General features: G+C 66.8%; 1 protein-coding gene across 1 annotated transcript; it reads left to right on the forward strand.

Moving 5' to 3' along the window:
• The first annotated feature begins 1096 nt into the window (after window positions 1-1096).
• Window positions 1097-25781, forward strand: MUC5B (mucin 5B, oligomeric mucus/gel-forming). The gene is made up of 49 exons (XM_073889813.1): window positions 1097-1210; window positions 3299-3370; window positions 3764-3814; window positions 4132-4393; window positions 4510-4624; window positions 4756-4846; window positions 5102-5208; window positions 5971-6172; window positions 6643-6768; window positions 6879-6996; window positions 7096-7234; window positions 7565-7675; window positions 7934-8003; window positions 8369-8506; window positions 8866-9030; window positions 9368-9462; window positions 10380-10506; window positions 10716-10971; window positions 11283-11338; window positions 11426-11526; window positions 11608-11759; window positions 12077-12215; window positions 12299-12412; window positions 13116-13295; window positions 14074-14313; window positions 14537-14693; window positions 14928-15056; window positions 15157-15301; window positions 15394-15437; window positions 15520-15720; window positions 15923-18505; window positions 18618-18802; window positions 19066-19237; window positions 19966-20231; window positions 20440-20626; window positions 20723-20948; window positions 21029-21207; window positions 21276-21345; window positions 21571-21671; window positions 21986-22017; window positions 22309-22489; window positions 22654-22758; window positions 22850-22887; window positions 23390-23506; window positions 23662-23748; window positions 23860-23982; window positions 24167-24212; window positions 24420-24528; window positions 24922-25781. Exons 1-49 carry the CDS (start codon window positions 1141-1143, stop codon window positions 25124-25126), a joined length of 8985 nt encoding a protein of 2994 aa, XP_073745914.1. The 5' UTR covers window positions 1097-1140; the 3' UTR covers window positions 25127-25781.
• Window positions 25782-27391: the final 1610 nt, after the last annotated feature.

A 27391-nucleotide genomic window follows, 5' to 3' on the forward strand; every position in this document is an offset into this window, starting at 1 on the left:
GGGGGCAGCCGGTGAGGCTGAGCTGAGCACTGACCTGGAAAAGGTTACCGTGTGATCCTCGCAACCGGGCCATGCCAGCCGGGGAGCTGGGACTTCGTGGCTCGCACTCAGGGCAGGACTGGGGTTGAGAGACCCCCAGGCCCCCGAGGTGACCCAGTCAGCCCTGCCGGGAGCCCCCAGGAGCACATCACCGTGTAGACATCGGCCCCTGCATGGCCTGCTGTCAGCCGAGGACTCTGGTGGCTCAGAGACCATGAGGAGCTGCAGGTTCCTCTGGGCTACCCGGCCTCGGGTCATCTAGCCAGCTAAGGAGCGAGGTGAGGGTCAAACCCGCCATGCTGGGAGCTCCTGGTCCGGCCTTGGCCAGGGCAGGCGATGGACAAGGGCCAGCCTGGGTATCCACTCCCAGGGCCTCAGTTTCCCCTCAAATCTGAACTTGGTGACAGAGAGGAGCCCAGAGATCCGCAGGGGCACTGGTCAGCATGGCTAAGGTCTCTGGGCATGGAGCCTCCTCCCAGGACCCCCACAAGCCATGCAGCCCAGGTACCCCGCCGGCCAACACATGGCTGACCACCCCCTAGCTGCGCAGAAACTCCAGGGACCAGGGGTGAGTGCCCCCGGCCAGCGCCCAAGGCTGCCCAATGGCTGAGGCCTTGGCCAGGTTCCTGGGAGGGGCTTGACATGCGGGCTGAGTGTGGGGTCGTGCTGACCACCTCCCTACTGAGTGAGCGAGACACGACCAGGGCGGCCCAGGGCAGCCCAGGTGGCCACATGCAGGGGCTTTGCCACCCAGGATGGGCTGCCGGCACCACCCTCTGGGCACCAGGTGGCTGCCCCTCTCCCTCTGATTCTCAGAAGCTGCAGAGGGGTGGGGGAGGGGGGAGAGTGGGGGCAGGGGTCCTGTGAATCTGGGGCCCACAGCTGCAAATCCTTCCTCCTCCAGGCGTCTTTCCTGCCGCGGCCCCTCCCCGAGAGCAAACACACGTGGCTGCCTCGGGGGAAAGGACAGAGCCCTGCGTGGCCCAGGAGCCGGGCACGGGGCCAAGGCTTCTTGCTATATAAGCCCCAGGGCCCCCAGGGAGTGAGCACTGGGGCCCACTCCCTCCCAGCCACCCGCCCGCTGCCGTGCCAGCCCCCAGGATGGGTGCCCCAAGCGGGTGCCTGGTGCTGGCCTGGGTCCTCGCCGCCCTGCTCCTCGTGCAGAAGACAGGTGAGGACGAAGACCCCGGCTCTGTCTCTGCAGCAAGGGGCCCAGCAGGCCGCTCGCTGGGGGTTCTCCTGCTGGGAACGGCAGGCAGGACCCTGCCCGTGCGTCCCCTGTGCGGCCCCCAGGCTCTCAGCCTGCACCCAGAGAAGCTGGTTCCCCTGGGAGAGGGTGTTGGGGTGGGAGCTGAGGCTGGGCGTCTCTCTGGTCCCTGGAGCCCCCACAGCGGCTCCAGAATTCCTCCTCAGGTTAGGGTTGGGACAGCTGACAGGTGATGCAGCTGCAGGGGAGCTCCGTCTGAGGCCGCCACCCAGCCCTCCGCGCCTCCCTGGCCGCCCTGTGGCACTGAGCATCTAGGGGAGGCACCACTGGCCCTAATACCTCCTGTCAACATGAAAGACACGGCCTCAGGAGCTGCCTGGGTGACACCCAGCAGGGCTGGCCTGGAGTCCTGGCCACTGCAGGCCGCCCTGCCAGGTCCCGGCCCTGAGCGCTGCTCCCCTGAGGCCTCCCCGAGCGAGGTGCCTCGCCCAGCCTCAGGGGCCTGGGCAGGTGGACACCGGCCCACGGCTCTCTCCATCAGTCGTCTCCCAGAACCCTGCCCCAAGCCGCCTTTCCTGGGGGCTGAGCAGGGCTCAGAAGTGGGGGGACTTCCCCAGAGTGACTCCCAGCGGGGGTGCCAGGCCCCCCAGCCTGCTGTGCGATTCAGGTGCCCGTCTGCTGGTTTGCGCAGCCAGCCCCCACTCCGCCCGACTCTGCCAGGCTCCTCTGGGCCATGCCAGCCTCAGACCATGTGCCTGATGAGTGGGTCGCGCCAGCGAGCCACCTCATCCTCCACCTGCTTCTCTCCGGGGGGCAAATCCCGTTGGGGTGGGTGAAGGCAGTCTGAGAGGAGGACCCCACGTCAGGGGGGTGGCCGCTATCAGCCGCGATGTGAAGGGACAGTCGGGAGCGGGCATTTCTCAGGCCCGGTGATGGAGACCGGGTCTCGCTGGGCGAGTGACCCCGCCTGAGGAGGGCCCCAAGTTGAGCCAATTCTTGTGGAAACCGGGCCTGGATGGGGAGGCGGTGTGGGGTGCAAACTGCCACTGGGACACCCTCTGGCTTCTGACTGTGGGGTGCGGCCAGTGGCTGGCCCTAGCCAGGCTCACGCGGGAAGGGCTGCAGCTCTGGGGTCAGGGGCGGACTGAGGGAGCAGCTGTGCCTGTGGGAAATGCAGTCACCTAGGGCCCTTGGAAGGAGAGTTTAATGCGGGGCCAGTCCCTGCGGTTTCTGTGTGCGAAGTCCCCGCTAGAATAGAGGCCTCACCGTTCCCCTCACCAAGCTGGTTGAACCAGGGACATGGGGGCATGGGGGCCCCACCACCTCCCACTCCCCAGGAAGCTCAGATTTGGGCTGAGCGTGGAGACTCCTGACAGACTGCAGGAAGGAGGTCAGGGCCATGTGAAGGGGGTGCCGCAGCCTGAGCTCGGCAGAGGGGCCTGGGAGGGCTCCCTATGCCCACCACGGCAGCGAGGGGCTTGTGGGGGCCCGGGCACCGGGGGAGTCAGCCTGGCGGAGGAGGCCCTGCCTGGAGGCGGTGGGCGCACAGGCCCCCGGGTGCAGCCACCCCAGCACCAGGGCCCCCAGGCCTCCCACCGCCATGACGGACGGTTCTAACTCCAATCTGGCTCTGGTCTTGGGTTTCTGCTAAGTCACGCCCAGAAGCCTCCCCAGCTGCGTGAGTCTTTCTCCCCCAACAAAGCCGGTCTTTGTCTTTCTCCAAGGGTTGCCTGGGATGGGGCCGAACCCTCTTCTGGGGTGGCCAGGGTCAACGGGGCCAGTGCCTTTTCCTGATTCCATTCTCCTGCCCGGAGCCAGCAGCACCAGCTGCCCCATCCCGGAGATGAGGCACCACCCTGAATCTGTGGATGGGGTGGGTGGGGGTCAGCGCAAGGCCACCGGGTAGCTGCGGCTCCCTGCAGAGGCCTCCCATCCCGGCGGAGCCTTGCTTTCCACCAAGTCGAGTGTTCATGGTGCCGCCCCCCTGAAGCCTGCCCAGGAAGGATGGCGAATGTCCGGCTTCTCACGGACTCCCGTCCCCTTTCCCCGCAGAGACCCAGGGCAGCGTGGAGCCCAGCCAGGCCAGCACAGAGGCTGCCACGCACAGTTGGAGGGCGGACGTCGGTATGTGGCCCAGGCTCTGCAGGCAGGAGGGGCTGGGCTCCCAGAGGGCCGGGGATCTGGACATCAGATTTCCACAACAGCTGCATGTCACACAGAGACCCTCCTGGATCCCACCTGCCCATAAGAAGGGACGGCAGGGGGCATGGGTCCCAGAAAGCTAAGGCACAGAGCAGAAAGGCTGAAATGCTCACATGTACTCACACACGCACACTCAGGGCAGCAGTGTGTGTTGGGCAGATGGGGAGGGCCGGGGAGGGGCAGCCTTAGTCCTGGGGCTCACCGGGCTGGGTCAGGGTGGCCTGCACCTCTCTGTTGCCCCAGGGCAACCAGTGAGGAGGATGGGGGGGTCCCCCGCCTGGCCGCATTTCTAGTGTGACCCATCCTCCTCTGCAGCTTGGAGCATGACCGCCATCCCGCCCATCACCGTCTCGCCCACCATAAGCTGTGAGTGGATGCTGCCCACTGCTGACGGGGTGGGGGTGGGGGCTCACAGATCTGGGGGGTAAAGCTGGTACTCTGTGGGCGACTGAATGGCCTTGGTCCCGGCCGGGAGCCTTCCCTGGGGCCAGCTCTCCTGGGGGCTGACCCTGGGCGCTGGGGTAGGATCGGGGCTCTCAGGGAGCATCAGGGTGGCTCAGGGCAGCGAGACGGGCGAGCGGCTGCCCTCCTGGCTCCTCACCCCAAATCCAGGGACGGCTGCCCGCGGGTGGCTGGGCGAGGCTGGTGGCATCTGCCGGGGCCCCAGCACGCTCTCCCCACAGCCTGGAACCCCGCGCACAACGGGCGCGTGTGTAGCACCTGGGGCGACTTCCACTACAAGACCTTCGACGGCGATGTCTTCCGCTTTCCGGGCCTGTGCAACTACGTCTTCTCGGCGCACTGCGGCACCGCCTACGAGGACTTCAACATCCAGCTGCGCCGCGGCCTGGCCAGCTCCAGGCCCACCATCACCCACATCATCCTCAAGACGCAGGGGCTGGTGCTGGAGGCCTCCAACGGCTCCATCCTCATCAATGGGCAGCGGTGCGCCTGGCGCGGGCTGGGGAGGGGCCGGGACTCTGGGGCTCGTGGCTCGGGGCTCGGGGGGAGGGCCCTGCTGGACACCCTGGCCGCAGGGCGACCGGGACTTTCTACCCCAGGGGGGAGCTGCCCTACAGCCGCGCGGGCCTGCTGGTGGAGCAGAGCAGCGTCTACATCAAGGTCACTGTCCGGCTGATGCTGACTTTCATGTGGAACAGAGAGGGCAGTGCCCTGGTGAGGGCGCCCCCCCACGCCCCTCCCTGCCCATCCAGGACAGCCTCCCAGCCCCGGGGGCGAGGGCGGCAGGGGTGGCAGGGCTGAGGGCCTGGCCGGCTGAGGCTGGAGCTGCCCCCCTCTACTCCCAGCTGGAGCTGGACCCCAAGTACGCCAACCAGACGTGTGGTCTGTGCGGGGACTTCAACGGGCTCCCGGCGGTCCAAGAGTTCTACTCCCATAGTGAGTGCCACCTGGGGTCGGGGCAGGGTCAGGGAACGGCCGGAAGCCAAGCCTGTGGGTTCTGCCCGGGGGCGCCGGATGCTCCCGAGGAGGCAGGGAGGGGGCAGCCTGGGCACTGGACAACACTCAAGCCAGTGACGCCCCAGGAGAAGTTTCGGGTGCCCCGGGCATGGGCAGGGGCCCCCCTGGCAGCCATGGCCCGCACTGCCCCCAGGGGCCCTCAGCACGCTCCACACCAGCATCTCCCGTCCACAGACGCCAGGCTGACCCCTCTGCAGTTCGGGAATCTACAGAAGCTGGACGGGCCCACAGAGCAGTGCCGGGACCCCCTGCCTTCCCCGGGCAGCAACTGCACAGACGGGGTGAGCTCCCCCTCCCCGGGCAGGGGGGCAGCCAGGAGGGCGGGCTCAGGCTTCCTGGGCCGGGACCTGGGGTGTCCAGGGAGAGAGGGTCTCCTAGCCCTCGGTGGCAGAGGACATGGCCACCACTCTGGACACACAGTCCTGCCCGTGGTGGGGCACTTGGGAGCCCAGGTGAAGGAGCCCCACAAGGGAGCTGGGAGGACCTCACTTCTAGAATCTATCCATGAGCCTTAAATCAGGATGTGGAGCTGCAGTCCACCCCCAGCTGGTTGGGGGCAGGGGGAGGGGTGCCGGGGAAGGAGGAAGGGTTCATCGGTGGGCTGGCTTTGGCTCTGCTGGGGCTGCCTGAGGGCCTCCTCCTTCTCTGACTGGCCTCTGGGGGTGGGGGGCACCTTTCCTGGGGGCTCACACCATGCGCAGGTGCGTCGTGGAGCCCTGGGGGGTCGGTGGAGTCCACAGTCGTGGCTCAGTCCCCAGAGCCAAGCAGAAGTCTGCACCCAGTGGTGGCAAGTCCACGGTGGTTGAGGGGAAGGAAGGGAGGGTGGACGGCTGGCCGTCTGGCTGGGCGGACAGAGGCATGGGCGGATGGAGGGATGATAGGTGATGGGTAATGGTGGGTAGAGGGACAGAGGACAGACGGATGGAGGGATGAAAAGAACCTCAAGGGGGGGAAGGGGGTCCCTGGCCTGGAAAAGTCTGCGGGGCCCAGGGTCCCCCCACAGGCACCGAGGGTGGACGGTGCCAGTCTTCTGTGCTCCCCAGGAGGGCATCTGCCGCCGCACCCTGTTCGGCCGGGCCTTTGCGGGGTGCCACAAGCTGGTGGACCCTGCCGCGTATGTGGCCGCCTGCACCCAGGACCTGTGTCGCTGCCCCACCTGCCCTTGCGCCACCTTTGCGGAGTACTCCCGCCAGTGCGCCCACGCGGGGGGACAGCCCCAGAACTGGAGGGCCCCGGGCCTCTGCCGTGAGTGGCCCCTGGCCAGGGCCAGCCCCAGGCCCTACACCCCCTCCGGGTCGGTCCCTGGGGAGCGGGGGGGACAAGACCCCTGGGCAGGACACCTGGCATCTGGCTGGGGGCCCTGGATGGTCAGTAGGGAGGGTGGCCAGGAGAACAGAAAGGGGACCTGGGGGGCTCAGAGGGAGGACCCGGCCTGGGTGCCGCGAGCTGAGCTCACCCCAGAAGCCAGGCGGGCCCAGGGGGGCTGTCCGGGAGGCGTTGCACCCCAGGCTCCCTCACCTGCCGCCTCACCCAGAAGACAGCTGGGGGCCAGGACAGGCGGGGCCCAGCTTCCCAAGGCGAGGGGCTCCCTGAGCCCGGCTGTGGCTTTGGGGGACCCCTGATGGCACGTGGAAGGCTGGGAGCAGAGGTGGCCTGCCTGTGCACCCCACGCCTGGGCGGCTTCCTGGGGCCCAAGTGCTGCCTCCCCCCTGCAGCCCAGACCTGCCCCCTCAACATGCAGCACCGCGAGTGCGGCTCGCCCTGCGCAGACACCTGCTCCAACCCCCAGCGCTCCCAGCTCTGCGAGGACCACTGCATGGACGGCTGCTTCTGCCCCCCAGGCAGGTCCTCCTGGCCCTCGGGGATTGGCCCCCACTCCCTCTGGCTGCCCCCGGTCACTGAGGTTCCAACACCCGCCCCGGCCCACTTATGACCCCCCTGCTGTCCCCAGGCACGGTGCTGGATGACGTCACCCACAGGGGCTGCCTGCCCCTGGAACAGTGCCCCTGCACCCATGGCGGTCATACCTATGCCCCGGGGGCCTCCTTCACCACCATCTGCAGCGCCTGGTAGGCCTCCCGGCTGCCCCGCCCTGGGGGGTGGGGTGCATGGGATGGGGTCTGCCTCCTGCACATCACGCCCCCTCTGCTCACGGCCTCCCTTCCCAGCACCTGCTCCGCGGGGCTGTGGCAGTGCCGGAACCTTCCGTGCCCTGGCACCTGCTCTGTCCAGGGCGGGTCCCACATCTCCACCTATGACGAGAGGCTCTACGACGTGCACGGAGACTGCAGCTATGTCCTGTCCAAGGTACGGCCCCGGTGGGCTTTGCGGGCCTGTCCGGGCACTCTCGGGCCCCCTCTGCCCCTGAGCAGGGTCCCATGATGGCCATCAGAGGGGGTGAGGCCCCCTGGATCTTCTCCTGGGGTCCCATCCCCAAAGGGAAGCCCCTGGGCTCACACTCACGGGGCCAGGGGCTCCCAGGTCCTGAGACAAGCTGCCTGGAGGTGGCCGCTGGCGCCCCAGGCCACGGTGAGCCACCATCCATCTGCACCGACATGGGCAATGCTGGGAACAGGCCACCCTGCCTGTGCTGGGGAGCGGCTGTCCCCCAATGCGCTGGTGGCTTCGCCCCGTCAGACGTGTGCAGGGAACAGATTCAGCGTGCTGGCCGAGCTGCGCAAGTGTGGCCTGACGGACAACGAGAACTGCCTCAAATCAGTGGCGCTCAGCATGAACGGCGGGGACACGGTGAGGCTCCAGCAGGGAAGGGGTGGACACAGGGAAGCTGGCAAGACACACAGGCCCCGAGGACGCGGACCCCGGCCCTCCTTGAATGCCACAGCCCCCAGCCCGGCCCCTGGTCCTAAGGGTCCCACGGAGCTGGAGGCTGGAGGCCAGAGCTCCGCACCCGGCTCTGCCGGGCTGGCCCCTGGGGACCGCTCCCTGGCCCCCCCCCCCCGCAGGCGGGCTCCTCCCCCCACCGACCTGGCTGCTTCCCCTCCCCAGATCATCCAGATCCAGGCCAACGGCGGAGTGTTCCTGAACTCCATCTACACCCAGCTGCCTATGTCAGCAGGTATGGGCTCAGGACGGCTGCGCCAGGCTGCGGCGAGGTGGCCTGCCCCCCAGAGCCTGCACACAGCCAGCGAGGTCCCTTGCTAGTTCCTCACGGCCTGGGGCAGTTCTGGAATATCCCGTGGTTGGTTTGCTGTCTGCAAGCGGGTTTGGTCCGATCTGTGGGGACCTGGTGTGGAGCACGCTCGGTGCCCAGCCTCCTGGGCACCAGGACCTGTCACTCCCAGCACTGCCCGCTCCCAGGGCCCACCAGACACCTGTCTCCTCCCAGCCCATCCCCAGAAGACCCGGCCGGCCCCCCGGGCTGTCCCCAGGAGCAAGGCAGTTCTGTCGGGCCAGACTCTGACTTGGTCCCCATCCCTGCAGCCAATATCACGATCTTCAGGCCCACCTCCTTCTTCATCCTGGTGCACACGGGCCTCGGGCTGCAGCTGCAGGTGCAGCTGGTACCACTCATGCAGCTGTTCCTCAGGCTGGAGCCCTCCTACCACGGACAGATGTGCGGTGAGGCCGGCTGCGTGGGCTCAGGGGCCGCTGGTCCCTGGACTTAGCAGCAAGCGGGATGCATTAGAGTCTGGCAGGAAGTGGGAATTGGGAGGGAGCTGCTCCCAGGGCACCCCGCATCTGACCTGCGGCCCCCGGGAGGTGACCTGGGGTGGCAGGGGGACAGTGAGCCACGCTGTCCTTACTGGGCAGGCTTTGCACAGGGGCTGACCCCTACCAGGGCTTATCTGCAGATGGCTCTGGAACCAAAATCCTGGGATGGATCTCTCTGGCTGGTCTCCTTGTGATGGTTTCTAGAGGGACTGCAGGGCCAGGCTGGACGCCCCACTAATGCTCCATCCCTGGGCCCCGGCCCCCAGGCCTGTGCGGGAACTTCAACCAGAACCAGGCCGATGACTTCCGGACCCTCAGCGGCGTGGTGGAGGGCACGGCCGCCGCCTTCGCCAACACCTGGAAGACCCAGGCCGCGTGCCCCAACGTCAAGAACAGCTTCGAGGACCCCTGCTCCCTCAGTGTGGAGAACGGTACTCCCACCCCTGGGAGCCCTCCGTTTACCTGGGCCGGGCCTAGGAGCTGAAGCTTCCCATCTCACCAGGCCCTGGGGTGGGTGGGGCTGGGGGACCCCGATATCCGGGATGCATGCGTGCATGCCGGCAGCAGGGCCTGGGGCCCGTCTCTGGGGCGAGCACCCTGCTGTCCCACTAGCGTGATGGGTCAGCCCCACATTCCAGCTCAGCTCTCCCGGGGCGGTAGGGGCCCGGGGGGCCTGGGTGCAGGAGCCGAGGCTGCCGGGGCAGGCAGGCGTGGGGGAGGAGCGGTGCAGGTGGCGGCCAGCCAGCCAGCTTGCCTTCCCTGTCCCAGAGAACTACGCCCAGCACTGGTGCTCCCTGCTGACTGACCCGGCCGGAGCCTTCTCCCGCTGCCACTCTGTCCTCAACCCCGAGCCCTTCTACTCGGTGAGACCCCCAGCTCCCCGCTGCTTCCCTGGCTCAACCACAGCACGTGCGCGGGTCAGGCAGTCCTCCCTTGGGCCACCGTGGGTGTGGCTGTTGGTGTCACCGAGGAGCACAAACCAGGTCGCTAAAAACTAGAGAAATTGCTTCTGGTCCCAGTCCTGGAGGACAGAAGTCCACAAGCAAGGGGTGGGCAGGGCCACGCTCCCTCCTATGGCTACAGGCCCTCCTGCGTCTCCCAGCCTCTCGAGGCCCCAGGTACCCCTGGCCTTGTGGCCACATTACCCCAGCCTCTGCCTCCGTGCCCCTCCCCTGTGTGTGTCCAAATTCAGGGCCCATCCCGATGACCTTATCTTAATCACATCTGCAAAGACCCTATTTCCAATAAGGCCATTTTCTTAGGCCCTGGAGGTTATGGCTTCTGCATATCTTTTGGGGGGACCAACCCAACCCACAACAGTTGGCTCGTAGGCCACTTTTCCAGAAGCTCAAAGGCCTACAGTGCACACGAATGCACCCCCAGGAGTGTGTGTCTATAGGTGCAAGCCCCGGCCCACCTCTGCCCATGTTGGGGGTGGCACAGCTCCACCCTCTTCACCTCATGTGCTCCCCACAGGCAGCACAAGCAGTGATGTCTGTGGAATGCAGTCGGACCTGGCCCTGGTCCCGCAGAGGCCCCTGCTGACCCTGACCTTAGCCCGGCCTCATGCTTCCTTGCCGCCTCCTCCCCGACCTGGCCTGTGCGGTCACTTAGGGCACAAGCTGCCCCTCCTGGGGGCCTCCACCAATCTGTGGGTGCCGAGGGCCCTGCTTGCGGTGGCACGGCCAGCCTGGGCGGGGGTCCCAGGAAGGACGCACGGGGAGAGGCGGGGCCTCAGCGGGCTGGGGTCCCTGACGGCTCCCCGCGGCCCCGTCCCCAGAACTGCATGTTCGACACGTGTAACTGTGAGAAGAGCGAGGACTGTCTGTGCGCGGCCCTGTCCTCCTACGTGCACGCCTGCGCCGCCAAGGGGGTGCTGCTCAGCGGCTGGAGGGACGGCGTGTGCAGTGAGTGTCCCTGGCCAGCCTGGTGGCACTGGGGGAGGGGCAGGGGGGCTGGGGACCCCCACTCCCACGTTCTCAGCCAGAGCTTCACGCTTCCTCGTCTGGGCCAGCCAAGGACCTGGTGTCAGAGGGGAAACTGAGTCTCGGGCTGTGTGAGCCTCAGCCTGGAGGGGCCCTCCAGCCACTGACTGGAGCGCTGCCCCTGCCCCCAGCCAAGTATGTGAGTAGCTGCCCCAAGTCTCAGCACTACAGCTATGTGGCACACGGCTGCCAGCCCTCCTGCCGCGCTCTGAGCCAGGTGGACGTCACCTGCGGCATTTCCTTCGTGCCGGTGGACGGATGCATCTGCCCCTCGGGTACCTTCCTGGACGACTCGGACTCCTGTGTGTCCGCCGACGCCTGCCCCTGCTACTTCCGTGGCTCTGTGGTGGCTCCGGGGGACGTGGTGCATGACAACGGCGTGGTCTGGTGAGCAGCCAGCTGGGCCCGTGACCCCCCGCCCCCCGTCCTGGGCCTGCAACAGTCTCACCCCCCGTGTCACACCGAAAGATCCCTGGGCCTCCCTGGAGGATTGTGAAACACAGAGGGGCTCCCTGGGGAGGGGGCTCCCACCCCCCAGCCGTGCAGTAAGGAGGGACCCCTCCCCTGGCCGGGGAGAGGGTTCCGAGGGTCCGGCGCCCAGGAGGGTGTGTGTGTTGGGCTCTGGGCAGAGCTCTGGGTGGGGTCTGCGGGGTGGTGGGTGGGCCGTGGGCCCAGGCAGGGTGCTCTGTCTCTCACAGCTCGTGTGCGGGTGGGAAGCTGAGTTGCCTGGGAGCGGCAGAGCAGAAGAGCTCAGGTAGGGCCTCCCACCCGCCCCCGGGGGGCAGGGGCTTCCGTGGGCCTGGGCTGGGGCCCCTCCCAGCCCAGCTGCCTCCCTCTGCAGGGTGTGCGGCCCCCATGGTGTACCTGGACTGCAACAACGCCTCGGCGGGCATGCCCGGGGCCGAGTGTCTCAGGAGCTGCCACACACTGGACGTGGACTGTGTGAGTGGCCGGGGAGGGCGTGCTGCCCCCCAGTGTCCCGGGCACGGGGGTGACGAGCACTGACGCCGTGCCCGCCCACAGTTCAGCACCCACTGCGTGTCTGGCTGCGTCTGCCCCCCGGGGCTGGTGTCGGACGGGAGCGGGGGCTGCGTGGCCGCGGAGGACTGCCCCTGTCTGCACAATGAGGCCACCTACAAGCCCGGGGACACCATCAGGGTTGACTGTAACACCTGGTGAGTTGGGGCTTCCTGCACGGGAGGGAGGGAGGCAGGGGGCAGCTGGGGCCTGGCATTGCCCCCAGCCCTGGAGAAGCCCTGGACGGTCCCCTCTGTCCTCGGAAGGTCCCCCAGGGCCAGGCCTTCAGAGCTGCCGCCAGGGCCCCCAGCCCCGCCTCACCGCAGGCACCAAGAGCCTGGAAGCCAGAGATGGGCAGGCGGCGGGCCAGTGCCCGCGCTCACCCCTTCACTCAGCCCTCTGGAGAGTGTGGCTGTGAGGCGGGGCGGGGCTGGTCCCGGGCAGCGGGCAAGCAGGCTGTCCCCTGTCCTCACAGCACGTGCAGGAACCGCAGGTGGGAGTGTGGCCGCAAGCCCTGCCTGGGCACCTGCGTGGCCTACGGGGACGGCCACTTCATCACCTTCGATGGGGAGCGGTACAGCTTCGAGGGGAGCTGTGAGTACACGCTGGCCCAGGTACGCGGGGGCCCCCTCCGCGCTTCCCTCCTCGGCCCGCCGCTCCCGCAGCCCTGAGCTCAGCCTGACCCTCCCTGACCCAGGACTACTGTGAGGGCAACGGCACCGCCAATGGCACCTTCCGCGTGGTCACCGAGAACGTCCCCTGCGGGACCACGGGCGTCACTTGCTCCAAGGCCATCAAGCTGTTCCTGGAGGTGAGGGGTCACCAGGAGCCCTGTCCCTCCCTCTGCCCTCTGGCTGGATGTCCTGGGGCCGCCTGGACAGATGGCCACAGGGGGACCTGAAGCCAGAGAAATGCATTCTCTCTCAGTTCTGAGCAGCAGGTGTCCCAGGGCCGAGCCGCCCCCCGCCAGCTTCCAGGGGGGCTCCCTCCTGCCTCCCCCAGCCCCGGCGCTCCATCGGCCCCTCCCCTGCAGGCCCGTCCCCTCTCTCCTGTCACAGGGACACCTGTGTTTGGACTGAGGCCCACCCTAATTCGGGAGGAGCTCATCCCTCACTGACCCCTGCAGAGACCTTTTTTCCAAACAAGGTCGCATTCACAGGTTCTAGGGGCTGGGATGTGGACACACCTTTTGGGGGGCCTGCATTCAGCCCACCACAGTGGGGTACCCAATTCCAGCAGAGGGACGTCAGAATTCACCAGGCAGGGAGCCACACTGTTGCCTGGGGGCATCAGCCCCACTGGCCTGTGGCCCCAACCTTCCACGTAACCTCCCCGGGCTCCCAGCACACCCTGCTTGGCCTCTGGCCTCCTGTTCGCTGACAGTGTCAGGAGCCAGCTCATCCTTGACCCCAGTCCTGTGCCTTGGGCCCCTGACTACCATAGGTCAGTGGGCTCTGGCCCCCAAGCTGGCCCCTCTAGTCCCTGCAGCCACTACCTCCGTGTGCCCTCTGCAGAACTATGAGCTGGTCTTGCATGAGGGCACCTACAAGGTGGTGCAGCGGGGCCCAGGCGGGGACCTGCCCTATAAGGTCCGATACATGGGCATCTACCTGACCGTGGAGACTCACAGTGGTCTGGTGCTGTCCTGGGACCGGAAGACAAGCCTGTTCATCCGACTGCAGCAGGACTACAAGGTGAGAACAGGCGGGCCGCGGACCCCTTCAGGCAGGGTCAGAGCCCCTACTCCTAGCTCCGGCTCCCAGGGGCCCGTCGGGCAGCTGACACTCCACTGAGGGCCGGGGCGAGTCCACTCACAACGCCAACTTCTGAAAGGGCTGTGTTGAGACCAAACTGACCAATAGGCAGAGTCCTGCTTAGAACACTGTTCTTGCTCCCTGGTGTCCCCATGCCCACTGGGCCTGCTTGCCCGCCTGTCCACTCCCCCATCTGCCCACCTGCCTGCCTGCCCGCTGCTCACCTGTCCACCTGCCTGCCTGTCCCCTGCTCACCCGTCCACCTGCCTGCCTGTCCCCTGCTCACCTGTCCACCTGCCTGCCTGTCCCCTGCACCTGTCCACCTGCCTGCCTGCCCCCTGTTCACCCGTCCACCTGCCTACCTGCCCCCTGTTCACCCGTCCACCTGCCTGCCTGCCCCTTGTTCACCCGTCCACCTGCCTGCCTGCCCCCTGTTCACCTGTCCAGCTGCCTACCTGCCCCTGTTCACCCGTCCACCTGCCTGCCTGCCCCTTGTTCACCCGTCCACCTACCTGCCTGTCCCCTGACATGTCCACCTGCCTGCCTGCCCACTGCTCACCTGCCCACTTGCCTGCCTGCTGACCATAGGGCCCACTGTGTGCCCTGTCCTGCAAGTTCATAGGGCACTGCCCTGGAGTGCCCCCTGCCGGGCTGGGCTGGGCTCTGGCCACTCCTGCACACACCCTGAGCCCCCCGTGCTGCCGTCCCTGGACTGCAGGGCCGGGTCTGCGGGCTGTGTGGGAACTTTGACGACAACGCCGTCAATGACTTCACCACGCGGAGCCAGTCCGTGGTGAGCAGCGCCCTGGAGTTCGGCAACAGCTGGAAGTTCTCCCCATCCTGCCCCGACGCCCCGGCCCCCAGGGACCCCTGCACCGCCAACCCGTACCGCAAGTCCTGGGCCCAGAAGCAGTGCAGTATCATCAACAGCGCCACCTTCGCCACCTGCCACGCCCACGTATGCGGCCGTTCCCCGGGGCGCCCGGAAGGAAGGGGCGGGCAGAAGTCGGGGGGCCCGCGTCACCGTCCACCCTTTAGACCAGCCTGTGGTCAGCCCCGGGGGCCCACGCGTCTGCTGTCCCCGGCTCTGGGGGGAACCGGCCCAGGTTGGGCCATACTGCAGGCCTGACCCCCAAGAGCCCCAGACCCCGAATCCGAAGGCTCTTCCCCCTCCCCCCAAGGTCGACCCCACCAAGTACTACGAGGCCTGTGTGGGTGACGCGTGCGCCTGTGACTCGGGGGGTGATTGTGAGTGTTTCTGCACGGCGGTGGCCGCCTACGCCCAGGCCTGCCACGACATGGGCGTGTGCGTGTCCTGGCGGACCCCGGACATCTGCCGTGAGTGGGGCTCTGCCGCGGTGGGGAAGGGCAGATGCAGGGGTGGGGCCTGACCCACACATGGTGAGCAAGAGACCCCTGGCGCCCAGGTGCCCACGGGCGTGCCCACGTCTGTGTGCTTACGGACCGGCCAGGCAGGCCGCCGCCGGACAGGAGGGCCTGTGAGGGACCGGCCTTCTGAGGGCGGGGCAGGAAGCAAGGGGTGCACGCTCAGCCTCTCCCCTCTGCGCTTAGCCGTGTTCTGTGACTACTACAACCCCGAGGGCCGGTGTGAGTGGCACTACCAGCCGTGCGGGGCGCCCTGCATGAGGACCTGCCGGAACCCGAGCGGCCGCTGTCTGCATGACCTGCCGGGCCTGGAAGGTGAGGGGCAGGGAAGGGCACAGGTGGTGGGGTGACCACCCCGGGCAGCACCCAGCACCTGGCCACGAGGGTGAGTCTCCTCCGTGCTGTGCCCACCCAGGCTGCTACCCGAAGTGCCCGCCCAGCGAGCCGTTCTTCAGTGAGGCCCAGATGAAGTGCGTGGCCCAGTGCGGGTGCTATGATGAGGACGGGAACTACCACGATGTGGGTACGAGGGTCCCCACGGCAGAGAACTGCCAGAGCTGGTGAGTGGGCGGGCGGTGAGCGGGCTGGGGCACCTGGGAGGGGTGCTGGTGCGGCCGGCAGGCCCTCAGCGCTCTCCTCTTCTCCTCCCCAGTGAATGCAGTGCTGGCGGCCTCCGGTGCACGCACAGCCTTGCAGGTAAGGCTGCGGGGCGCCACACAGGGCTGGGGGCTGGGGTCTGGGGGCTGCAAGTGAGCCCTGTGCCGGCCCTGTCTCCCAGCCTGCACCTGCGTCTACAACGGCAGGACCTACCATTACGAGGACGTCATCTACAACACAACCGACGGGCTCGGCGCCTGCTTGGTAGCCACCTGCGGACACAATGGGACGATCCTGCGCAGGGCTGTGGAATGTCCTGGAACCCCAACCATAACCCCGCCCTTCACCTTCACCACCACCGTGGCCCCGCTCTCCTCGACAGGTGAGCCTGACAGACGCCCTGCTGGTCCTGCCCCTTCCTCCTGAGCCCCAACCCCAGGCAACAGTCTGGGCGGAGCGGGAGGAGGTCAGAGTGGGTGTCCTCGGCGCGACCCACGACCGACGGCCCCAGGTCACCGCTGATCCTGGGCATGGCTGGCAGGGGTGCAGAGCACGCTGATGAGGTCCCCGCCCTCCGCCCCCAGGCTCAGTCCCCACCGTCTCCACCGTGTGTGTGCATGAGCTCTGCCTCTGGTCCGACTGGTTCGACGGCGGCCCCCCAGAGCCTGGCATGGCAGGTGGGGACTTCGAGACATTTGTGGACCTGAGGCAGAGGGGCTACCAGGTGTGCCTGGCCCCGGCGAGCATCGAGTGCCGGGCACAGAAGCTCCCCGACACCCCGCTGCAGCAGCTGGGCCAGAAGGTGAAGTGTGATGTGGCTCAGGGGCTGACCTGCCTCAACAGAGAGCAGAACCCCCCGCTCTGTCACAACTATGAGCTGCGGGTCCTCTGCTGTGACTACCTGCCCTGCGGCACCTCCCCTGGGGCCACCACCTGGCAGCCACCGGCCAGGTCCCTGTCCACCCCCGCCACACAGACCCCGCCGGCAGAGCCCACCACGACAGGAAGCCTGGCGCCAAGCAGCTCCCCGGCCTTGACCACAACCTCCTGCCGGCCCCGGTGTCAGTGGACGGAGTGGTTCGACGAGGACTACCCCAAGTCTGAGGAGGCTGGGGGGGACATCGAGTCGTACGACAAGATCAGGAGCGCGGGAGGGGCCATGTGCGAGCAGCCTCTGGACATAGAGTGCCAGGCTGAGAACTTCCCCGGCAGGAGCCCTGCAGAGCTGGGCCAGCGTGTGCTCTGTGACGCCAGCTTCGGCCTGGTGTGCAGGAACGAGGAGCAGGTGGGCCTGTTCAGGATGTGCTACAACTACAGGATCCGCGTGCTCTGCTGCAGCCATGACCACTGCACGGAGCCCACCACCGGGCCATGGACGCAGACCACCGTGCAGAGAACCACAGGGGGCCCCTCCAAGGACACCCTACCTATCCACATGACTTCCACAGTGATGGGAGCCACAACAGGCACTGTGGCCACCAGCCCCCCGTCCACCCCACCCAGAGAGACACGCACGACCACAGCAAGGACATCGCTGCAAGCCCTGAGAACCACCACGCAGGGCACAACAGGATGTCGGCCCCAGTGCGAGTGGACAGACTGGTTTGACGTGGACTTCCCAACCTCAGGGGTCGAGGGTGGGGACCTGGAGACCTTTGACAACATCAGGGCTGCCGGGGGCATGCTGTGCGAGGAGCCCCAGAAGATCGAGTGCCGCGCAGAGAACTACCCTGAGGTCAGCATCGACCAGATCGGACAGGTGCTGAGCTGCAACCTGCACGTGGGGCTGGTGTGCAAGAACCAGGACCAGAAGGGGCCTTTCAACATGTGCTTCAACTACAACGTCCGTGTGTTCTGCTGCCACCCAACCCCACACTGCCCCAGCACTGGGGGCCCCACGTCGCCAACCACAGCATCTGGCCAGACCCACGCCTCCTCCCCTGGGACCACCCAGGAGTTCCCTGTCTCCACCACCCAGACGCTTGCTACCCCTGCCAGGACCACAGAGAGGGTCTCCAGCCCCAGTCCCTCTGCCTCCATGAGGACCCCGATGGCCACCACCAAGCCCACCTCACCCAGTGCACCCACCACGGTCCCCGTGGTGACCTCCAGCACGTGGATCCCCCCAGGGTCCACGCCCAGCACGGCCACCCTCGGGACCACGCTGGTCTCCACGGTCCCGCCACCCAGCTCCACCACGCACTCCTTGGCCACCTCGTCCTCCACGGGCTGCAGCCCACGGTGCACGTGGACAGACTGGTTCGACGAGGACTACCCCATACCGGGCCTGGATGGCGGGGACTTCGAGACCTTCTCGGTTTTCCGCTCAGCGGGGCACGACTTCTGCCAGCGCCCCCGGGACATCCAGTGCCGATCGGAAAAGGCGCCGGACGTGCGTCTGGAGGACTTGGGCCAGGTGGTCCGGTGCGACGTGAGCTTCGGGCTGGTGTGCCGCAACCGTGAGCAGCCGGGGCCCCTGCCCTACTGCCACAACTACCACGTGCGCGTGCTCTGCTGTGAGGACGCTGGCCACTGCACCAGCACCACGGCCACGGGGGCTACTACGCCATCCCCAGCGACACCCACCACGGGGGCCATCACGCCATCCCCAGGCACGCCCACCACGGGGGCAACCACGCCGTCCCCAGAGACGCCCACCACGGGGGTCACCACGCCGTCCCCAGAGACGCCCACCACGGGGGCCACCACGCCGTCCCCTGGAACGCCCACCATGGGGGCCACCACGCCGTCCCCAGCAACACCCACCACGGGGGCCACCACGCCATTCCACTCCATGCCCATCATCCAGGTCTCCACAGCCTCCACACTCAGCCCCCACAGCAGTGCGTCCACATCCTGGCACCCCAAGACCTCGCCTGGACCCCCCAGTGCCGTGCCCAGCACAGTTCTGGCCACCTCCAGCACAGGGCCCAGCCCTAGAGCCTCCCTATCACCCCCCACGCCCGCGGCCACCAGCTCTCCGCCCGGCACCACCTTGGGCCTCTCCACGGCCACCTCCAGGGCCACGGCCACCCACACCTTGCCACCAGTGACAGTGACCACGGTGTCCACATCTGTCTTCAGCACCACGGGGACCCCCGTGTCCCCCAGCTGGAACTTCACCACCCGCTGCCTCTGCCGGGCGTTCGGGCAGCTCTTCTCACCTGGTGAGTGGAGGAGCCCGTCATTCCCTGCCCAGTGTCCACCTTGCGCACTGTGCCTCCCGACCTCTCCGGAGCTGACGCTGCCATGTCTGTCTTGGTGATTCTCTCCTCACAGGGGACGTGGTCTACAATAAGACAGACGGTGCGGGCTGCTCCTTCTATGCCATCTGCAACCAGCACTGCGACATTGACCGCTTCCAGGACACCTGCCCCACCTCTTCGCCCCCAGAGTCCTCTTCGGCCCCCATGGCCTCGCCCTCCCAGTCTCAGGGCTGCAACCTCATCGTCCCTCCCCGAAAGGTGCACCTCCTGCCTGTGCTGTGTGCCTGGCTGGGGCACCGATGGTGGGCCCAGCCCGGCCTGGGGTCGCTGTGGCCCCCTTGAGCCCTCCACGGCAGCTCTGGCTGGAGGAAGGCACTCGGGGTTCAGGCTGGGATGGCACCGGGGGTGGCCAGGACACAGGGCAGCTCTGCCCCAGGAAGGCGGGACCTGAGGCTGTGGCAGGGCGGTGGGGGCAGGTCTCGTGGTCCTAGTTGGTGAGCATCTCGCCCACTCTCCCCCAGGTGAACGAGTCCTGGACCCTGTCGGACTGCACGGTGGCTCGGTGTGAGGGCCACAACCGTATGGTCCTGCTGGGGCGGAAGCCAGTGGCCAGCATCCACTGCGTGAACGGACACCCTCCGGTCAAAGTGTCGCAGGAGAGCGAGCCATGTGACTTCCACTTTGAGTGCGAGTGTAAGTGGTGGCGGGGTGAGGGGCGGCCGCTCTGGGCAGAGGGCATCGGTGGGGGGGCACGCGGGAGCCAGGGCCGCGGCACATGGTGCCGGCCGGAGAGGGTGACACGCCTCCACAGCAGGGGGAAGGCCCAGGTTTGCTGAGCCCACCCGCACGGCAGCCTCTGTGGCTGGAAGGGGGCCTGGGCTCGGGGGGCTGTTATCCCAGGGATTCCTGAGCGTCCCTCCTGGAGCTTCCTGCGGGGAGAGCTTCTAGCCTGGCCCCTGGATGGTATGGGTGTCAGGTTCCAGGAGGAAGTGAGAGCCACACACGGAGGTCAAAACATCAGCAATGACCAACTCTCTCTGGAGGCTGCAGGGAGGGCCCTTCCTGCCTTCTCAGCTTTGGGGGCTCCAGGCGTCCGGGACTTGTGGCTGTGAGCCTCCAGCCACGGCCTCTTCCCGTGGCCGCTCCTCTCTCTCCTGCAAGGACACTTGTCACTGGGTTAGGGCCATCTGGGTGATCCTGGCTGGTGTCATCTCGGGGTCCTTAATCACAGACACAAAGATCTTTTCCCAGTTGAGGGCACATTCTCAAGGTCTGGTTGGACATGGGGACGCGCCTTTGGGGCCACCATGCAACCCACTCCACCCCCTTTTATAAAAAAGGGCAGCTGGGGCCCAGGGGGGCTCCCCTAAGGTGGCCATTTTGGAGTGGCGCTGGGTGAGGGGACCGTCCATGCCCCGCAGGCTCCTGCAGTGGCTGGGGGGACTCGTATTACACCACCTTCGATGGCACTTCCTACTCCTTTCGGGACAACTGCACCCACGTGCTCATGAAGGAGATCAGCCCACGCTATGGGAACCTCAGCATCTACATGAACAACTACTACTGCGGGCCCACCAGGGCCACCACGGCCTCCGCCCACTGTCCCCGTGCCCTCAGCATCCACTACAAGTCCATGGAGGTCATCCTCACCACCAGCACCGGCACACGCGGGCAGGAGCAGAGCCTGGTGAGTGGCCGTGCCCCGGCATCACCAGGGAAGGCCCGCGGGCCCGGAGGTCAGCTCCCAGAGGCACCTGGGGCAGGGACCCGAGCATGGCCGACGGGGACCCCAGGTCCCAAGGGGAGCATCTGCACTTCGGGGTGTGAGGCCGAGCCCTGAAGGCAGGCCCTGCTGCCCCAACACCCAGTCATGGATCCCCCCGACACATCCCCAGGTCCTGTTCGACCAAATCCCAGTGAGCTTGGGCTTCAGCAAGAATGGCGTGAGTGTGTCGGTGATGGGGACGACCATGATGGGCATCGACATCCCTGCCATTGGTGTGAACATCACCTTCAACGGGCACATCTTCCACATCCAGCTGTCCTACAGCCGCTTCAGCCACAACACCGAGGGCCAGTGCGGTGCGTGGGGGCCAGGGGCGCCCCGGCCACAGCCGCTCAGCACGGGTGGGGAGAGGGGAGGGGGGAGAGCTTGACCCTGCTGCCCCACCGCCCCAGGCACCTGCACCAACAGCCAGACGGACGACTGCCGCCAGCCCGACGGCACCATGGCCCCCACCTGCCAAGACATGGCCCACCGCTGGCTGGTCCCCGAGAGAGGCCGGGAGGCCTGCTGGGCACCTACCCGCCCGCCCCCGACGGCCGGCCCCGCGCCCTCAGCACCCAGCACACCCGCCTCCTCCCCGTGCCCCCCCGCGCCCCTCTGCGAACTGCTACGGAGCCCGTGAGTCGCTCCTGTGGGTCTGGTGGTTGTGGGGCGGCGGGCCGCTCCCCGCCCCGGCCTCTGACCGCCCCTTCCCGCAGGCTCTTCGCTGAGTGCCACGCCCTCATCCCACCGGACCCGTTCGTCAGCTCCTGCGTCAGTGACGGCTGCCAGGCCGACCGCCCCAGGGCGCCCTGCGGGAGCCTGGAGGCCTACGCAGCGCTCTGCCGCGCCCGGGGCGCCTGCCCCAACTGGCGGAACGCCACCAGCGGGCTATGCGGTGAGTCAGGGCGGCCCCGGGCGCTCCGGCCCCCTCGGCCCACCTGACTCCTGTCTCTGTGACCCCAGACTTCACCTGCCCGCCCGACAAGGTGTACCAGCCCTGTGGCCCTGCACAGCCCACGTCCTGCGACTCCAGGTAAAGCCTGCCTGAAGGGTGTGTGGCGGGCCGGGAGGGTCTGCGACTCCCCCCCAAGCCTCAGGTCCCTGGGGCTTCCTTCCCTGCACGCCAACCTCTGACCCCCGACTCCAGGCCCTGGGCGGCTGGTCAACACAGCTCTCTGCCATGCCTTCTGCCCTTCCCGCCCCTGGACTGCCACTTCCATGGCTCAAGGGTCCCAGGGATGCCCTCCTTGCCTTGCAGGAGCCAGAGCAGAGTGGGCAGCGGGCTGGTAGAAGGCTGCTTCTGCCCCGACGGACACACCCTCTTCAACACACACACGAATGTCTGCGTGCGCGAGTGCGGTGAGCATGGCCCCAGTGGCCCTGATCCCGGAGCTGCTGCAGAGCCGGAGGCCGAGGGCCTGGGGTGGGAAGACCCTCTAGCGGGAGACCATCCCTCCCGGGTGCTTGCTCTCCTAGCCCAGTGCCCACCCTGAAGGTGCAGTGTGGCCATGACACCGAGTCCTCCGGGGGCTTCTGTCCCCAGCAGGAAGAAGAGCCCCGGCTGGGGGTGGGGTGGCCAGGCCTGCAAGGACATGTCCTAGGGCCTGTGGTCTCTGCCCACTGGGTCCGGGACCCCGCACGCCAACTGAATCCCCTTTCTTCTTCCCTTCCAGCCTGTGTGGGACCAGATGGGTTTCCCAAATCCGTGAGTGTTCTGCCCCCCGGCTACCTGCCCCCTGGCTTGAGCGGAGGGAGGGAGGGCCCCGTCTCAGGGCAGCCTGCTCTGCCCGGGCAGCCCCTGCGGAGTGCTGGCATGGGGCAGCCCGGTGTGAGACACACCCCTGTCCCATGGGTGCTCCAGAGATGGCAGCTTGAGTGGGAGGCTGAGGGCTGAGCTGGCCACACTGAGGGTGGGGCCTTCCCTGCTGCTGGAGGCAGCCCAAGAGGCCAGGGCCCTGTCCAGGAGTCTCCAGGGACCCTAACTGCTCTGTTCCAGCCTGGGGAGCGGTGGGTCAGCAACTGCCAGGACTGCAGGTGCCACAGGGGCTCCGTGTCAGTGCAGTGCACGCCCGTGCAGTGCGAGGCCCTGGAGCGGCCCCCGCAGTGCAGCCGGGTGGGCTTTGTGGCTGAGGCCAGGCCTCTGGCCAACAACTCATGCTGTCTGCAGACGCTGTGCGGTGAGCCCTGTGCCCCACCGGCCGGAGGGTGACGGGGTGGGGGGAGCTGCGGGGCCGAGGAGGGGCTGAGGCTGGGCCAGCGTGGTGGGAGAGCGGGGCCGCCGACCTCTGGCGTGCCCCGGTTCAGTGAGGGGCCCCCTGACGGCACCCCGACCCTCCCACAGTCTGCAACACGACCACCTGCCCCCAGAGCCCACCCAAATGTGGGCCGGGAGAGGAGCTGATCCGCACCCAGGAGGAGGGTGATTGCTGCCCCACCTTCATCTGCCGTGAGTGGGGCTGGGGGCTCGGCGGCGGGGCAGTGTCGGAGCCCTCCCTCCCCACCAGTCGGGCAGGTGCTCAGCTCCTCTTTCCTTCCAGAACCTCGGCTGTGTTACCACAATCACACCGCCTATGGGGTAAGGGCTCAGCCGCTGGGCGGCTGAGTGGGATGAGTCGCAGTGGGTGGGGCCCCAGGCTCAGCTCATCCACATGGGACCTCCACCCCTCATCTGCACGTGCCTGGCCCCGCCTGCACCCTCCTGCAGGACAGGGGATAAGTGTGAGGGCTCCGGTCCCTTTAGAGCCATGTGGGGACACGGGCGAGGGGGACAAGGGGGCAGCCCTGTCTGTCGAGCGCCTGGGGGCGTTGCTGGCTTGGGGCGTCCCAGGAGCTTCCTCATGGCAAGAGTTTTGGGGTGGGACCGTGCCCTCCCAGCCCCTCCAGCCGGCCTGGGGTCCTGCCTCTGCCCTGGTCTGTGCTTAGCCAGGGGCACAAGCATAATTCCATCTGAGGAAGGAAGAACCCGCTCTCTGTAGGTCTCCCCTTCTCCCAGCCCACCCAGCTGCAGGGAGGGGTCCTGGCCCTGGGGCCTCCGCCACTGTCCTCAATGTCACCTCCACTTACCCCGTCCACTGCAGATCGGTGCAACCTTCCCATCCGTCACTCCCTGCCACACGTGCACCTGCCTGTCCGGGGACACCCAGGGCCCAATCGTGCAGTGTGAGGAGGACACCTGTAACACTACCTGTCGCCAGGTAAGCCCTCCTGGGCACACCCAGCCCTGGGCAGGGATGGGTTCACGGGGGCCGGGTTGCCAAGGAGGTCGCTGGGCCCTTAGGGTGTGGATGGGAGGGCAGGAGGGCTGGGGAGCAGGGCTGGGGGTAGCCATGGAACCACCCCTGTCCCTCAGGGCTACGAGTACTGGAAGGTGGCCGGACAATGCTGTGGGGAGTGCGTGCAGACAGCTTGTCCCACGGAGGATGGCTGGCTGGTCCAGGTACGAGGGGGTTTGGTCTCAGCACCCCCAGCCGGGAGACCCTTCCTTTCGGCCCCTCTCAGCTCACCAGATAATTCCCTGCGAGCCTCCACCTTCCCCGTTGCATTTCAGCCCAACGAGACCTGGGTCAACAACCTCGTGGACAACTGCACGGAGTACCGCTGCGAGGTCAAGAACGGGCTGCACGTGCTCACTCCGAGGCCCACGCCCTGCCCGGACGTGTCCAGCTGCCAGGTGTGTCCTGGGGCTCGGGCTGCCCCACAGCAGAGGCCTGACCCGACACAGCCCAGATTCTCGGCCGGGACCCCCACCACCTCGGAGGCCCTGCCCACATCTCCACCGGCAGGCCCTGCCCCCCACCGCCCCGGAGGCCCCGCCCCGCCCCGAGCCGGCCCTCTCTCTCCCCCTCCCCCTTCAGGGCATCCTCAGGAAAACCGGCTGCTGTTACTCCTGTGAGGAAGTGGGTAAGTCAAGGCCCGCCTACCCGCCCTCCACCTCCGCCCAGTCTCCATCCAGTCTCCACCCGTTGATTTCTGCCCCAAGCTGCCCTTGGCCCCAGGGCGCCACCCTGAGCGCAGGGCTTGGGAGGGTGGCGTGTGGGGAGCGGCCCCAGGTCGGGGTCCTCAGAGGTCCCTTCCCACACCTCCACCGTCTTTCCTCTGTCTGCCCAGACAAGTGCCAAGTCCGCGTCAACAGAACCATCCTGACACACCAGGACTGTGCCACCCGGGCCCCGGTCAACCTCACGTTCTGCAGGGGCTCATGCCCCGGAGTGTCCAAGTGAGCGAGGCCTGAGCCCCTCCCGAGAGGCCCCTCCCCACCCCACACTGCCCTGGCTTCGCCAGGTGTGAGCAGTGCGCTCCAAGAGCAGAAGGACCGGTGCAGGGCTGGCTCAAGACCCAGGGAAGGTTCCCCCGGGGGGGAGGGTCCGGCCGGGTCAGCAAGTTCTGTGAGCTGGTTCCAAGACAAGAGGGGGCCTGGCACGGGAAGGTCAGAGTTCAGTGACCCTGAGCACTGTCCCAGGCCCGGTCAGAGAAGCCCCTAGTGCTCGGAGGATGAGCCCCGGGCTGCCGGGAGTGGGTGGGGGCCATTGGCTCCAGACCCCAGAGACACCAGGAGCTCGGGGGCTGGGGCTGGACCAGGTGGGTCCTGAGGGCGGCCCTGCGTCTGCAGGTACTCCATGGAGGCCCAGGCTATGGAGCACCAGTGCACCTGCTGCCAGGACGCAGGTGTTCATGAGGAGGTGGTGACCATGCACTGTCCCGACGGGACTGCCATCCAGCACACCTACACCCACGTGGACAAGTGCAGGTGTACCTCATCCTGCGCCCGCTCGCCCGAGGCTCCTGAGGACAGCACCCCCATCTTCCTGACCTAGGGCCCCACCACTGTCTGTTGCCATTCTGACCCCCTCCCGCCAGGCCCCCCACCCCAATCTGGAGCCACGACACACACCACCCAACCACAGAAAGCTCGGCCAGCCTGCTGCAGGAGCCCAGGCACACCTGCTGCCTGGGCCCTCGTGGGACCTGTGCCTTGGGGGTCGCCCTGGAGGGCGACGGCGCAGTGAGGACCTGCTTGAGGAGGGCTCCGGGAGGGGGCCTTGCCCTCAGAGCCCCTCCAGCACGTCTTGGCCACTTGCCTGGCCGTCGGGCCTGGTCCTCATCTGAGACAAGTGCCTGTGCTGCCCGGACTCACCCCCTTCTTCGTGTCAGAGGGATGCCCCATAGCAAACTGCCCTGGAGCTGCCGTGCTGTCCCCCACTGTGGGCCTGCGTGCCCCCCACTGCTCCCCAAGCCCCATGGAGCAGGTTCCTGCTGACCACCTCCTGCAGTGGGACGTGGGCTGGGGCCTGTCCAGTGGCCACCACCTACCTCCGGGGAGTGGTGTCAGGCAGGGTGGCTGCCCGCCCACGTGTGAACCTAGGCCTGGGGTGACCACGGCCGTTGGGAGGTGGGCCAGGGAGGGGTCAGTGCTCCCCAGCACTCCCTCTGCCCACCCTGCCCCCATCTTGCAAATAAACACTGAGCATTGTGTACACTTCTTGGTCCTGGTGTCTTTTCTGCCCACTGAGTCCGCTGGGCTTCTCCTCCGCCAGGTTGCATAGCACCCTCAGGGCTGATGCTGCCCCTGCCCCCTGGGAGGGACAGGTGGGAGGAGGGGTCTGGAGGCCCTCAGGGTCAGTCTCAGGCTGTGGGGCACTGGCTGGGGCCAGGGATGAGCCAGGGGCTCAGAAATGACCCTCTGCATTATTTCCAACCCAGGGGATTTATGAGGAAGCCGGTTCACTGATGTGGAACGTTTGGGAACCCCGCGGGAGGCATGGCTGTGGCCCAGGTGTGTCAGTGCAGGAAGGAGCGGCCTCGTGGGCTGGGGGCGCACAGAAGGAGGGGTGCCCAGTGCTGCTCGGGCCCCAGGGGGGCTGCCAGCCGCTGCAGTCCCCGCTCCCTGCCTGCCACAGCTCACTGAATTTTCTCCAGGGCGTTTGTCCCACCTCAGCTTGCTCTAGGACTGGCCTTCTTTTCTCATCTCCCCCAAGGGCGGGGATTTCTCGCCAGAGAGCTCTAGAGCACGTGGTGGGACGTGGAAGAGCTGGGGAGCAGGTGTGGGGTGTGGCAGACCGGAGACGTGCCAACCAGAACCATATGCACAGCCCCCAGACGCAGATGGCACCCTGGCTTAACTGGGCAGGAAGGAGGAGACATGGCCCAAGGGGCAGGGGTGGCTTCTGGTGGGGCTGCCACCTGGGGAGGCAAAGACAATGCCTGAAGGAAGCTGCTGGTGGGGGTGTGTGTTGGAGGGTCTTCTCCCCTCCCGAGTCGCATGACCTGCCTCTGCCCTCAGTGTGGTTCCCAGGGTGGGCCGCTGCAGGGACTCAGTGAGGAGGGCCTGGGCTTTCTTCAGGCCACTGCTGTCCTTTCCTACCCACGTCACAAGGTCTGGGCAGGGTAGGCCACTCTGGGACCCGGCCGGGCTGGACGGCGATGACTGCCGGGCTGGCAAGGTATGCCTGCAAATGAGGCTGGCCCTCCCGGGGCTGCCTTCGGAAAGCTGACCCAGAGCCTCACAGTCTGATTTCCTGGGGGCTGTGGCCATGTCCCCAGCTGAGTCTTTGTGAACCCAGGTGCAAAACAACTGCCTTCCCTAAGCCCCTCCCTGTCATTCCCTGGCACAATTCTTTCCTTAAACACACGTACCTCTCGCCAAACTTAAACATGTTCCTAAGGCACCAGGAATATGGGTGTCACGTGCCGTGCACTAGGGCTCACATATACCACGTGCTGTGTGCCAGGGGATGCTCTCATTCAATCCTGACAACACTCTATGCAATGTGTGCCATTATTTCCTCTCACTTTACAGATGGGGAAACTGAGGCACACCATGATGTAAAGCCAGGCTCAGTGCAGCCATCTGGCTCTAGAGTCCACACTATCAGCCAGAGGTTGCCCCGTTGCCCTGGAGAAGGTAACTATAAAAACCAACACGGTGCATAAAAACAAAACAGTTACTAAACTTCAACTATTTTTAAAAAGGGATTTCTGGTTTCCAGATGGAAAAGTGTCTTCCCCCACAGGAACAAAATTCACCATGACAAAGATAGAAAGAAATTTTAAAATAGAAGAGCAGAAAACAAGAAAGTGAA

Source organism: Callorhinus ursinus, unplaced genomic scaffold, assembly GCF_003265705.2.
Source record: "Callorhinus ursinus isolate GAN/ISIS: 27379988/994484 unplaced genomic scaffold, GSC_fseal_2.0 scaffold118, whole genome shotgun sequence".
NCBI lineage: Eukaryota > Metazoa > Chordata > Mammalia > Carnivora > Otariidae > Callorhinus > Callorhinus ursinus.

Coding starts and splice junctions, on each gene's coding strand:
- MUC5B (XM_073889813.1), top strand. CDS start 1,141: ATGGGTGCCCCAAGCGGGTGCCTGGTGCTGGCCTGGGTCCTCGCCGCC. Junction 9,463..10,379: donor ACCCCGAGCCCTTCTACTCG/GTGAGACCCCCA, acceptor CCCCGTCCCCAG/AACTGCATGTTCGACACGTG. Junction 21,672..21,985: donor TGTCTGCGTGCGCGAGTGCG/GTGAGCATGGCC, acceptor CTTCCCTTCCAG/CCTGTGTGGGACCAGATGGG.